This window comes from Colobus angolensis, unplaced genomic scaffold (genome assembly GCF_000951035.1).
Source record: "Colobus angolensis palliatus isolate OR3802 unplaced genomic scaffold, Cang.pa_1.0 Scaffold118, whole genome shotgun sequence".
Classification (NCBI taxonomy): Eukaryota; Metazoa; Chordata; class Mammalia; order Primates; family Cercopithecidae; genus Colobus; species Colobus angolensis.
In genome coordinates this window covers 7,549,356-7,563,451 of record NW_012112919.1, presented here as the reverse complement: position 1 = coordinate 7,563,451, position 14,096 = coordinate 7,549,356, and the positions used below count along the sequence as shown (strand labels likewise).

General features: G+C 40.0%; 1 protein-coding gene across 5 annotated transcripts in view; it reads left to right on the top strand.

Annotated features, from left to right (window-relative positions):
• The window catches only part of IMMT (inner membrane protein, mitochondrial), a 60,990-nt gene that overhangs the window by 5,068 nt on the left and 41,826 nt on the right, over positions 1 to 14,096 (top strand). For all 5 annotated transcript variants that reach the window (XM_011964163.1, XM_011964155.1, XM_011964149.1 and 2 more), the window contains exon 2: positions 13,094 to 13,167. In XM_011964163.1, the coding sequence (XP_011819553.1) occupies positions 13,094 to 13,167 (74 nt within the window). The remainder of the gene's footprint in view (positions 1 to 13,093; positions 13,168 to 14,096) is intronic.

Sequence of the window (14,096 nt, the reverse complement as noted above, 5' to 3'; positions counted from 1 at the left end):
GCGCGTGCGCAAAGTACTTGAATAGCCATTCATCCAAAGCAGATATACAGATGGCCAAGAAGCACATGGAAAGATGCTCAACATCCTTTGACACTAGGGAAATGCAAATTAAAACCATGAGATTGTGAAATGCAAATTAAAACCATGAAATGCAAATTAAAACCAGTTCACAACCACTAAGATGGTTATAATAAAAATGGAAAATAGCAAATTAGCTGGGCATGGCGGTACATGCCTGTAATCCCAGCTACTTGGGAGGCTGAGGCAGGAGAATCACTTGAACTTGGGAGGCGGAGGTTGCAGGGAGCCGAGATTGCTCCATTGTACTCCAGCCTGGGCGACAAGAGCAAAACTCTGTCTCAAAAACAAAACAAAAACAAATGTTGGGGAGGGTATAGAGAAATTGGAACCCTTGTACATTGCTAGTGGGAATGTAAAATGGTACAGCTGCTATGAAAAAGTAGTTTAGTGGTGCCTCAATAATTATTATTAGTGGTAGTAGTAGTATTTTGGAGACAGTTTCATTCTTGTTGCCCAGACTGGAGTGCAATGGCACAATCTCGGCTCACCGCAACCTCTGCCTCCTGGGTTCAAGGGATTCTCCTGCTTCAGCCTTCTGAGTAGCTGGGATTACAGGCATGCGCCACCACGCCCAGCTAATTTTGTATTTTTACTAGAGACAGGGTTTCTCCATGTCCTGGGTTCAAGGGATTCTCCTGCTTCAGCCTCCCGAGTAGCTGGGATTACAGGCATGCGCCACCATGCCCAGCTAATTGTGTATTTTTAGTGGAGACGGGGTTTCTCCATGTTCTGGGTTCAAGGGGTTCTCCTGCTTCAGCCTCCCGAGTAGCTGGGATTACATGCATGCCCCAGCGCACCCAGCTAATTTTGTATTTTTACTAGAGATGGGGTTTCTCCATGTTGGTCTGGCTGGTCTTGAATTCCCAACCTCAGGTGATCTGCCTCGGCCTCCCAAAGTGCTGGGATTACAGGTGTGAGCCACCGAGCCTGGCCGTGTCTCAGTAATTTAAACATAGAATTAAACATGACCCTGCCAAAAGAATAAAAAACTGGTGTTCAAACAAAAACTTTTAGATGAATATTCATAGCAACATTATTCACAATTCACAGCCAAAAGGTGAGGCAACCCAAATGTCCATTAACTGATGACTGGATAAACAAAATATGGTATGTTTATGTGATAAAATATTAGATTCAGCCATAAAAAGGAATGAAGTACAAGCTGCATATATGATACATGTTACGATGTGGATGAATCTTGAAAACATTATACCAAGTGAAAGAAGCTGGGCAAAAAGATGTACATTGTGTGATTCATTTATACAAAATATCTCAAATAGGCAGATTCATAGAAACAGAAAGTACATGGTGGTTGCCAGGGTCTAGAGAGAGAGGAAAAGGGGATGACTGCTTAATGGATGTAGGATTTCCTTTTGGGGTGATGAAAATGTTCTAAGATTAGATAGTGGTGATGGTTGTTGTACATCGTGGATGTACTAAATACCATGGAATTGTACATTTTAAAATGGTTAGAATGGTGAATTTTATGTTACGGGAATTTTGTCACACAGAGGAAAAAAAAAATAACACCTGCCACCAGGTATTTGCAGATGGCCTGAAGTATAGAGGCAGAGCTAGATACACACATACACACCCTAAACTTGAAGAGGCTTCCAATGGCCCAAGATAGGAAAATTTGATCAAAAAGACAGTAATTGCAAATGGTTGAAATCCATCATAAGTTTAAATCCATGAATTTAAAAAGGTCTGTTCTTATCAGTTATACCTGCATAACAAGCCACCTTGAGCTTGGGGTAAAATAACAGTATTTATTGGTTTACTCAGTTCTGGAAAATTTTTGCCCAGAGACCCTCATGAAGTTGCAGTCAGATAGTTACTAGGTCTACAGTCATCCCCAAGTCGTCTTTACTCTCGTATGTGGCAGTAAATAGTGGCTGCAGCTGACACCTCAGCAGGGACTGTTGGCTGGATCACCCATCTGTGGCATCTTTAAGTGTCTGGACTTCCATACACTCCGGTGGCTGGGTTCCAAGAGCAAGTGTGTAACAAGAGACAGAGCCAGGTAGAAGCTGTATCCTTTTTATGTCTTAGTCTCAGAAGTTACAGAGCATCACTTTCACTGCCTTTTATTAGTGAATTAGTAACAAAGGCCTGCCCTGTGGGAAGTGTACATGAAACTTATTGTTGGGAGAGGGGTGTGTTTCTGGAACAGCGTGTGGTACAGGAAGTATTGTTGCAGTCAATTCTGGATATTATCCTTAGCCTTCTGGAGGCAACTGACATCTCTCCCACATGCAAATACACTCACAACCTTCTCCAATACCCTCCAGAGTCTAATGCCATCAAAGCATCAGCATTAGGAATAAGATCTTGTTATCTAAATCAGATCTTACTATGGATAAGGCATCTTGAATGTGGTCCCTAGGGTATAGCTTCTTAAACACTTTTCTTGGTGATCTAAAGCCCTGTAAACTAAAGAGACAAATTATCTGCTCCCCATACACTCAGCATATGGTAGTATGACAGGCACAGGATAATCACTCTAGACACTCCTATTCAAAAAGGAAGAAACTAAGAGGTACACAGCAGTCACCATTCAATAACAAGTGTAAAATTCAGCTGGTACTCTGTTTCTAATTCCTTGATTAGAGCTCAATCCTACTGCTTGGGAATGATTCTCTTCAGCTCTTTGTTCTACCCTTTGGACTCCTGGTTTTACACTTGAAGTATTCGTCCGTTTCCAGAATATGTAGCCTGTTGCAGCTGAATTGTTTCATAGCCTACTTTCTGTCTGTAGAAGTTTAAGAGTCCAAAAGCTTCTTTTCATTTTGTCCTCTTTTTCACTTTAAATATAAGCCAGGATGTTTTTTATTAATACAGTTAACAAGTTTGTGAGTTTCCTGTGAATCTTAATGGGGTCTTCTTCATTAGACGCATGATACTCACACATCTTCTCAAGATAAGCCCTTCTCCATTTTGGGCTTCCTGTGAGGCTGCTGTAGGTAACACCTTTAATCTTCTGAGTAACCTTATTGTTTTAATAGAATCTGGGAAACACATCCTTATGATTCTTAGAGGGCCTTTTCTCAAGGTAAAAAGACTCTATGAGGGGCATCTCCTTAGATCTTTCTGAGATCTCAAAGTGTCTTTTGGTCACACACTGGATTTGATCTTTGGCTTGAAACCCTTCTCTATTTGAGAATCTATTTGAAAACAAGAAACAGTTTTATTTTTGAACCCACCGAATCCTGACTCTTTTTTTGTTTGTTTGTTTTTTGAGACAGAGTCTTGCTGTGTTGCCAGGCTAGAGTGCAGTGGCGCAATCCTGACTCACTGCAACTGTGCCTCCTGGGTTCAAGCAATTCTCCTGCCTCAGTCTCTCAAGTGACTGGGACTACAGGTGCGTGCCACTGTGCCCAGCTAATATTTTGTATTTTTAGTAGAGACAGGGTTTCAGCATATTAGCCAGGATGGTCTCGATCTTCTGACCTTGTGATCTGCCTGCCTTGGCCTCACAAAGTCCTGGGATTACAGGCATAAGCCACTGCGCCCGGCCCAGTATCTACCTTATTCTTTATGTTTGGGCTCATCATCCTTGCATGCCTTAGATGTGGGTATTCAGTAAATGTGCTTTAGAACTCTGGTCCCTCCTGTTTTTGTTTTCTTTTTTTTTCCTCAGACCTAACACCACCTTTCTTCTGTTAGTCCCAGTGTTGCATCACCAGGCCCAACCTTTTTGAAGTGGTCATTGAGTTGGAGGACATGGGCTTTCCAGCTAGCCTAGCCCTCTCTCAAACTACAAACCTGGAAGTGATCATTTATATATGGAGTATCTTTCCTGCTTATAACTTGAAAGAAGAAGAAGAAACATTATTATTCTGGAGGATCAACCACGCCAGCTTATTTAAGACCAAGTTTGATAACTCAGCTAGTTTAGGATTGAACTTGTGTGTGGACATGAGCTATCATCTTCTAGAATTCCTTCTTTCTGTTAGGATTATGAAACATTATGTTGCTCAGTGATAGAGATAGGCAGCCAACCGCACGTGCTAGAAAGTAGTTTAGTAGATCATGCGGCCAGGTGTTTGCTTCTACCCTTGCTAGAATCCTCTTTGTTATTCCTTTTTTCATATCTGGAGACCAGTAGCCTTCAAACCATTTTGAAATACATCTTACGCCTTAACTTACTACACCCAAGTGATAACATATAAAATATATTCACATATGTGCAGGGAAAGCTAAAGTATCAAGTTCCTGCTTTTGTCATATTGATAAGTATCTGCCATTTCTATAACTAAAGAGCATGTTTTTCTCCTAGAATAGAATATGTTTATACTGAAGTGTAATGCTGCTTCATTGTAAAACTGTAATGTAAAATGTAGAATTTCATGTAATGAAATTTAGTGTAATGTAAAATTTCAGTGTAAAAACTTACTCGATTTTTTGTGGGATATACTTTTTAACCTTAATGCATGATTCGTATAAACTATTTTAAATTAACAGTAGGAAAAGTTAATTTGTTGTATATCAGTCTATATTTCAAATGTAGAACTGCCCATTAACTTATGGGTGCCTTTTCGTTTGTGTGGGAGGAGTCCTTATGACAAAATCCACAAAAATGTTATCAGCTGACAGCAACCAGCAGTCTGTGGAGGAAACCTGAAACCTCTAATTAGAGTTCACACGAGGCAGCTCATATTGCAGGCTCCATGTCCAGGTTGTCATGCTAGATTGTGGTTTCTTTATGTCTTCACTTTGGTAGAGCTAAGGAACAGATGGTCTGTGTAACAACATTAATCATGGGCCGGGTCACTTGAGGTCAGGAGTTCAAGACCAGCCTGGCCAGTGTGGTGAAACCCCCACCTCTACTAAAAATAGAAAAATTAGCCAGGTATGGTGGCAGATGCCTGTAATCCCAGCTGCTTGGGAGGCTGAGGCAGGAGAGTCTCTTGAACCTGGGAGGTGGAGGTTGCAGTGAGCCGAGATCACGCCATTGCACTCTAACCTGGGTGTCACAGCAAGACTCTATCTCAAAAAAAAAAATTACGTGGGAATTGTATGTTTCCTTTTTTTTTTTTTAATATCACGTTTCTGCAGGTTAGAAGCAACAAGGCTAACCTTATATGTCTAGACAGATTGCTTTGAAACAGTGTTGTCCTTTCTATGTCATAGGTCCTTATTAATAAAAAGGAATTCCAGAGCAAAAAAGTAGCCAATATTTTGTGTGTTAATATAGGATATTTAGTTTATATTGATAGTTTAGTACTTAAGAGAGCTCTGGAGACAGACCTTATGTTTGGCAATGGTTTTTAGCTATAACACCAAAAGCACAAGCAACAAAAGAAACTAAACATAAATTGGACTTCATTAAATCTTAAATTTTTGTGCATCAAAGGGATAGTTGAGAGTGAAAAGAATGAAAGTATTCTAATGGATACTAGATATTTTGGATACTAGACCCTCATCATATCTGATGAGGTGTTCCTTTTTAGGTAAGGAACTCCTGCAACTCAGTAACAAAAAAGACTAGCCAAATAAAAAAATAGGCAAAGGGCCCAGGCTCTGTGGCTCATGCCTGTCATCCCAGCACTTTGGGAGGCCGAGGCAGGCAGAACGCTTGAGCACAGGAGTTCAACACTAGCCTGGACAACATGGTGGAACTCTGTCTCTACAAAAAATACAAACATAAGCTGGGTGTAGTGGCATGCACCTGTAGTCTTAGCTACTCGGGAGGCTGAGAAGTGGGAGGATTGCTTGAGCCTGCGAGGTCGAGGCGGCAGTGAACCATGATGGTGCCACAGCACTCCAGCCTGGGTGACAGAGTGAGACCCTGTCTCCAAATATATACGTGTGTGTGTGTGTGTGTGTGCGCGCGTGCGCAAAGTACTTGAATAGCCATTCATCCAAAGCAGATATACAGATGGCCAAGAAGCACATGGAAAGATGCTCAACATCCTTTGACACTAGGGAAATGCAAATTAAAACCATGAGATTGTGAAATGCAAATTAAAACCATGAAATGCAAATTAAAACCAGTTCACAACCACTAAGATGGTTATAATAAAAATGGAAAATAGCAAATTAGCTGGGCATGGCGGTACATGCCTGTAATCCCAGCTACTTGGGAGGCTGAGGCAGGAGAATCACTTGAACTTGGGAGGCGGAGGTTGCAGGGAGCCGAGATTGCTCCATTGTACTCCAGCCTGGGCGACAAGAGCAAAACTCTGTCTCAAAAACAAAACAAAAACAAATGTTGGGGAGGGTATAGAGAAATTGGAACCCTTGTACATTGCTAGTGGGAATGTAAAATGGTACAGCTGCTACGAAAAAGTAGTTTAGTGGTGCCTCAATAATTATTATTAGTGGTAGTAGTAGTATTTTGGAGACAGTTTCATTCTTGTTGCCCAGACTGGAGTGCAATGGCACAATCTCGGCTCACCGCAACCTCTGCCTCCTGGGTTCAAGGGATTCTCCTGCTTCAGCCTTCTGAGTAGCTGGGATTACAGGCATGCGCCACCACGCCCAGCTAATTTTGTATTTTTACTAGAGACAGGGTTTCTCCATGTCCTGGGTTCAAGGGATTCTCCTGCTTCAGCCTCCCGAGTAGCTGGGATTACAGGCATGCGCCACCATGCCCAGCTAATTGTGTATTTTTAGTGGAGACGGGGTTTCTCCATGTTCTGGGTTCAAGGGGTTCTCCTGCTTCAGCCTCCCGAGTAGCTGGGATTACATGCATGCCCCAGCGCACCCAGCTAATTTTGTATTTTTACTAGAGATGGGGTTTCTCCATGTTGGTCTGGCTGGTCTTGAATTCCCAACCTCAGGTGATCTGCCTCGGCCTCCCAAAGTGCTGGGATTACAGGTGTGAGCCACCGAGCCTGGCCGTGTCTCAGTAATTTAAACATAGAATTAAACATGACCCTGCCAAAAGAATAAAAAACTGGTGTTCAAACAAAAACTTTTAGATGAATATTCATAGCAACATTATTCACAATTCACAGCCAAAAGGTGAGGCAACCCAAATGTCCATTAACTGATGACTGGATAAACAAAATATGGTATGTTTATGTGATAAAATATTAGATTCAGCCATAAAAAGGAATGAAGTACAAGCTGCATATATGATACATGTTACGATGTGGATGAATCTTGAAAACATTATACCAAGTGAAAGAAGCTGGGCAAAAAGATGTACATTGTGTGATTCATTTATACAAAATATCTCAAATAGGCAGATTCATAGAAACAGAAAGTACATGGTGGTTGCCAGGGTCTAGAGAGAGAGGAAAAGGGGATGACTGCTTAATGGATGTAGGATTTCCTTTTGGGGTGATGAAAATGTTCTAAGATTAGATAGTGGTGATGGTTGTTGTACATCGTGGATGTACTAAATACCATGGAATTGTACATTTTAAAATGGTTAGAATGGTGAATTTTATGTTACGGGAATTTTGTCACACAGAGGAAAAAAAAAATAACACCTGCCACCAGGTATTTGCAGATGGCCTGAAGTATAGAGGCAGAGCTAGATACACACATACACACCCTAAACTTGAAGAGGCTTCCAATGGCCCAAGATAGGAAAATTTGATCAAAAAGACAGTAATTGCAAATGGTTGAAATCCATCATAAGTTTAAATCCATGAATTTAAAAAGGTCTGTTCTTATCAGTTATACCTGCATAACAAGCCACCTTGAGCTTGGGGTAAAATAACAGTATTTATTGGTTTACTCAGTTCTGGAAAATTTTTGCCCAGAGACCCTCATGAAGTTGCAGTCAGATAGTTACTAGGTCTACAGTCATCCCCAAGTCGTCTTTACTCTCGTATGTGGCAGTAAATAGTGGCTGCAGCTGACACCTCAGCAGGGACTGTTGGCTGGATCACCCATCTGTGGCATCTTTAAGTGTCTGGACTTCCATACACTCCGGTGGCTGGGTTCCAAGAGCAAGTGTGTAACAAGAGACAGAGCCAGGTAGAAGCTGTATCCTTTTTATGTCTTAGTCTCAGAAGTTACAGAGCATCACTTTCACTGCCTTTTATTAGTGAATTAGTAACAAAGGCCTGCCCTGTGGGAAGTGTACATGAAACTTATTGTTGGGAGAGGGGTGTGTTTCTGGAACAGCGTGTGGTACAGGAAGTATTGTTGCAGTCAATTCTGGATATTATCCTTAGCCTTCTGGAGGCAACTGACATCTCTCCCACATGCAAATACACTCACAACCTTCTCCAATACCCTCCAGAGTCTAATGCCATCAAAGCATCAGCATTAGGAATAAGATCTTGTTATCTAAATCAGATCTTACTATGGATAAGGCATCTTGAATGTGGTCCCTAGGGTATAGCTTCTTAAACACTTTTCTTGGTGATCTAAAGCCCTGTAAACTAAAGAGACAAATTATCTGCTCCCCATACACTCAGCATATGGTAGTATGACAGGCACAGGATAATCACTCTAGACACTCCTATTCAAAAAGGAAGAAACTAAGAGGTACACAGCAGTCACCATTCAATAACAAGTGTAAAATTCAGCTGGTACTCTGTTTCTAATTCCTTGATTAGAGCTCAATCCTACTGCTTGGGAATGATTCTCTTCAGCTCTTTGTTCTACCCTTTGGACTCCTGGTTTTACACTTGAAGTATTCGTCCGTTTCCAGAATATGTAGCCTGTTGCAGCTGAATTGTTTCATAGCCTACTTTCTGTCTGTAGAAGTTTAAGAGTCCAAAAGCTTCTTTTCATTTTGTCCTCTTTTTCACTTTAAATATAAGCCAGGATGTTTTTTATTAATACAGTTAACAAGTTTGTGAGTTTCCTGTGAATCTTAATGGGGTCTTCTTCATTAGACGCATGATACTCACACATCTTCTCAAGATAAGCCCTTCTCCATTTTGGGCTTCCTGTGAGGCTGCTGTAGGTAACACCTTTAATCTTCTGAGTAACCTTATTGTTTTAATAGAATCTGGGAAACACATCCTTATGATTCTTAGAGGGCCTTTTCTCAAGGTAAAAAGACTCTATGAGGGGCATCTCCTTAGATCTTTCTGAGATCTCAAAGTGTCTTTTGGTCACACACTGGATTTGATCTTTGGCTTGAAACCCTTCTCTATTTGAGAATCTATTTGAAAACAAGAAACAGTTTTATTTTTGAACCCACCGAATCCTGACTCTTTTTTTGTTTGTTTGTTTTTTGAGACAGAGTCTTGCTGTGTTGCCAGGCTAGAGTGCAGTGGCGCAATCCTGACTCACTGCAACTGTGCCTCCTGGGTTCAAGCAATTCTCCTGCCTCAGCCTCCCGAGTAGCTGAGATTACAGGCACGTGCCACCATGCCTGGATAATATTTGTATTTTTAGTAGAGACAGGGTTTCACTATGTTGGCCAGGATGGTCTCGATCTCTTGACCTTGTGATCCGCCCGCCTTGGCCTCCCAAAGTGCTGGGATTACAGGCGTGAGCCACCATGCCCAGCCGTCCTGACTCTTTTATGTTTCCTTTAAATTTTGCTTGAAAGCTAAACAGGTTTTTGTTTTGTTTTTTAATGCTCATCTCTGTCCTTATACTCAGCTAAAAGAAATCACTGTACTTGGAACTCTTCAGCAAAATACATCAGTTCATTAGGTATAGCTGTAGCTATGCTTAATTTTCTCTTTTCCATGTCTGTCATTACAGATGACAGTTTTGATAAACTTCTGTCAGTACGTAACAAGAATATCTTTTCCTCCAGGTTCCAAAAACTTTTTTTTTTTGCTTTTCTTTAAGCACTCACCAACAGGCTCTGCGAAGGCCATTAGGCTTCTGCTAACAGTCTCTTTGAGGTTCTTCTAGCTTCTGCCACCCCCACACCAGTCCCAGAGTCATGACCTCGTGTTTATGTTTTGTTGTAGTAGCACCCCTCTTCTAGGTATAAACATATGTTTGGTTATCTGTAGCTGTGTAACAGATCACCCTAAACTTAGTGGTATTAAATAGCAGTGTAATTATAATTGTTATCTTATATTAACAATAATAAATGTATTAATATATAAATTATGTAAGTAAAAATTACTCAGTGCTTTGAGAGGCTGAGGTAGGATTGCTTGAGGCCAGGAGTTCAGAACCAGCTTGGGTAACATAGCAGACCTGGCTCTATAAAAAACAAGAACAAAAATATTAGCTAGGTATGGTGGGCATGTGCCTGTAGTCCCAGCTACTCAGGGGGCTGAGGCTGGAGGATCACTTGAGCCCAGGAGTTCGAGGTTACAGTGAGCTATGATAATGCCACTGCATTCCAGCCTTGGCAACAGTCTCTTTAAAAAAAGAAATTATATGCTTGAAACACTCTATTTCTATATTTTCACCCCTCAGATTGTCAATGATTAAAAAAATACAATACAGTGTGTTGGAAAAAATGTGGGAAAACATACTTGCATATTACTAGAGGGCAGTTTGGCTAATTTGGCAATATTGACATGCAAATTTTACTTTTAAGAATAGACCCAAAATTGTGTATACAGTGTTACTCAGGTAGCATTATTTATTTTAACAGTAATTTAGAAAAAACCTCAGTGTCCCTCAATAGGGGCTGGTTAACAATTAAACATTAAGTAACAATGGAATGCCAAATCATAAAATCCCGTAGGAAGCTTTTCATGTATTGATATATAGTGATTTAAAATATATATCCTTGAACTTTAATAGAGAGCTGTGTGTATATTATGTTATCATTTGTGTAAAGGTGGAGAAAGTCAGGAGAATATGCATATTTGAATAAATATACATAAAAAGTCTCTGGATAAATAAGAAACTGACAGTGTCAGTTGCCTGTGGCAAGCATGGGGTGGCTGGGGAAAGAAGTATGAGGGAGATTTCACTCTATGTATATTTAAACTTTTAAAATTATTATTTAAAATAAGATTTTAAATTTAGTATTAGGAAGTTTTAACTTATAGTCAAAATACATTCTGTCAAAGGGAGGATGGAGAGTCAAGATAAAAGAAAATAGAAGGTAGATAAAGAAACATTTAAAAATACTTATGCTGGCCATGGTTGTTCATGCCTGTAATTCCATCACTTTGGGAGGCCGCAGCAGGAGAATAGGTTGAGGCCAGGAGTTTGAGACCAGCCTGGTCAACATAGCAAGACCTGGTCTTTACAAACAAACAAGCAAAAATATTATTCAAAGAAAAACTGATGTGACTTTGGGTAGTCTCAAACTCTAGTGTTAAATTTGTCCCTGATTTCCTGGAGTCGGTTATCCATTATGCTTGCTGCTTGATACTCCAGTTAGCTACTTATCCACTGTTAACAGTGCCTTAACTTTTGACCCGAATACCTATTTATACCTAGACAGATTAAAAAATGCAACCTTAAATATAATACAACTTCAGTGGCCTCGTAATATTTTCTCCCTACGTCACAAAAATGGAGTTGTTGACATATAAAAATAGATGCATTTCTGTTTATAATTTCATACTACCTGCTTTACAGAATAGAAGGAAAACACGCTTTTCTATTAAAAATGGTTAAAAAATGTTGGGAATTCTACAGGGTAGGTAATAATTGAAATACTGGGGTTTTTGTTGTTGTTGTTATTTTTTGTTTTCATTTTTTTGGGGGGAGTGGAGGGGACAGGGTCTCATTCTGTTGCCCAGACTGGACTTAAGTGACACAGTCTTGGCTCCCTGCAACCTCCACCCCCCGGGCTCAAGTGATTTTCATGCCTCAGCCTCCCAAGTAGCTGGGACTATAGGTGCATGCCACCAAACCTGGCTAGTTTTTGTATTTTTAGTAGAGATGGAGTTTTGCCATGTTGCCAAGGCTGGTTTTGACATCCTGGGCTCAAGCAATACCCCCGCCCACCCCCGCCAGCCTCTCAAAGTGCTGGGATTACAGGCATGAGCCACCATGCCAATAATTAAAATACTTTTAAATACCAGTTGTATCTGCTTTACATATTTTAAAACATCTGATTTGTTTTTTTGTTTTTCAAAATGTATCACTGCATTAGTTAGCTGTTTACCTCTAGGCTTTGGCCAGTAGAGTGTAAATTATAACTATAGAGTAATTTCATGTGTCCTCTGATGATGTGATGTATTTTCCTAAAACTATAGATACTCTTAAAAGGAAGTTTTTGTTATTCTGATATTCCTTAAATACAATTTCAGTAAAGAACCTAGAGAAAGCATTTTTCCCCTTGTTACAGCTTGATTTTTCTTTGTATTTTAAAAGAAGATACTTTTATGGATTTGATAAGTGTAAATTTTCAAATTGATAGGTATGAATGGTTTAAAGTTTATGAAAATCTTCCCCAACAGTATTTAGATGCTTGTTCATTTGCTTGATTTAGGGGATCTACATATTATTAAGAAATTTTTAGGTATATTTTACTCTTATTAAAACCAATCAGAAACCATATAGCCCTGATCATTTGTTTTATGTAAGAATAGACTAGTTATATGGGGACAGGTGTACTTGAGCATTTGCAACATTAATTAAAATGTTTTTCTTAAAATGGTTGGCTTTTAGACTAACAATATGCTAAGATAAACCAAAAATCAGCTTTTAAATGAATGCCTCTAGGAGTTGACCAGCTACATAGTTAGTTCAGAGATGGAAAACCTGGTTTTCTGGATCAGTTAGCTGAGGTTAGATCTGTCCCTTGAGTGTGTATCCTATAATGCTATGTTTTTGGCTAGACTTTGTGGATGATTTTTCAGATGTCTAAACTAAGCTTATAAAGTAAAAATAGATTTTTTTTTTGCCAATTAAGAAAACATATAGCAAATACCAATTGTATTCAAGAAATAGCATACTTAAGACTTATTTAAAGGTGCTAATTGATCATAGTCTGATAATTCTTTTTAATATTAAAAGTAATTTTATGTGAGCCTTGGGGTATAAGAAGCATCACTGCTTTTAGGAATCTATAAATATGGGATAAATTGACTTCTGAAAAAAAGTAATTTTTTGTTTAATGAAGACATTTTTAATAAAAGTGTTTTATCTGTATTACCAACCCAAAAAGCTTACCAGTTTCCTTTAACTGTATTGGTTGTGATGTGTTTTGCTTCTCTAGAGTTGTCTCTGTGGGAAGTTTGTCCTCCGTCCATTGCGACCATGCCGCAGATACTCAACTTCAGGCAGCTCTGGGTATGTAGTGTGTCTCCCTATAACCAGGCTTTTCACTGTGTGCTGCTAAGGGAGTATGTGTGTGTTTTCCTTGAATGTGGGAATAGCTGTCTAAACCTTTTTTTTTAAGGGATACATACACCGAAGCTTTGCTGTAACATTGTTGGGCTACCTTCTGGAGCATTGTTTGTAGGTAATAATTTGTTAATAATGCACCTTTTGGCTCTTTGGAAATTGGATGGCATCTGAAGCAGAGCTCTCCTTGCATGTGCAGTCTTCCATTCTACGGCAAATAGATTTATATCCAGAACTCAGCATGTTGTAACTTAAATAAGTGTTAAATTTATTTGGCATTTTATTATCTTTTCATGTTGTGACTTAAACAAGTGTTAAATTTATTTGGCATTTTATTATCTTTTTTTTTTTTTTTAAAGACAGAGTCTTGCTCTGTTGCCCAGGCTGGAGTGCACTGGCTCCATCTTGGCTCAGTGCAACCTCCGCTTCCCAGGTTCAAGCGATTTTTCTGCCTCTGCCTCAGCCTCCCCTGTATCTGGGACTATAGGTGCGTGTCACCATGCCCAGCTAATTTTTGTATTTTTAGTAGAGATGGAGTTTTGCGATGTTGGCCAGGCTGGTCTCGAACTCCTGACCTCAGGTGATCCATCCACCTCGGCCTGTCAAAGTGCTGGCATTACAGGTGTGAGCCACCATGCCTGGCTGATGTTTTATTATCTTTTGTAAAGAGTTTATTGTGTTTAGGCCAGGTGCAGTGGCTCACGCTTATAATGCCAGCACTTCAGGAGGCCGAGGTGGGCGGATCACCTGAGGTCAGGAGTTTGAGACCAGCCTGGCCATCATGGTGAAATCCCATCTCTACTAAAAATACAAAAATTAGCTGGGCATGGTGGCGCATGCCTGTAATCCCAGCTACTCGGGAGGCTGAGGCAGGA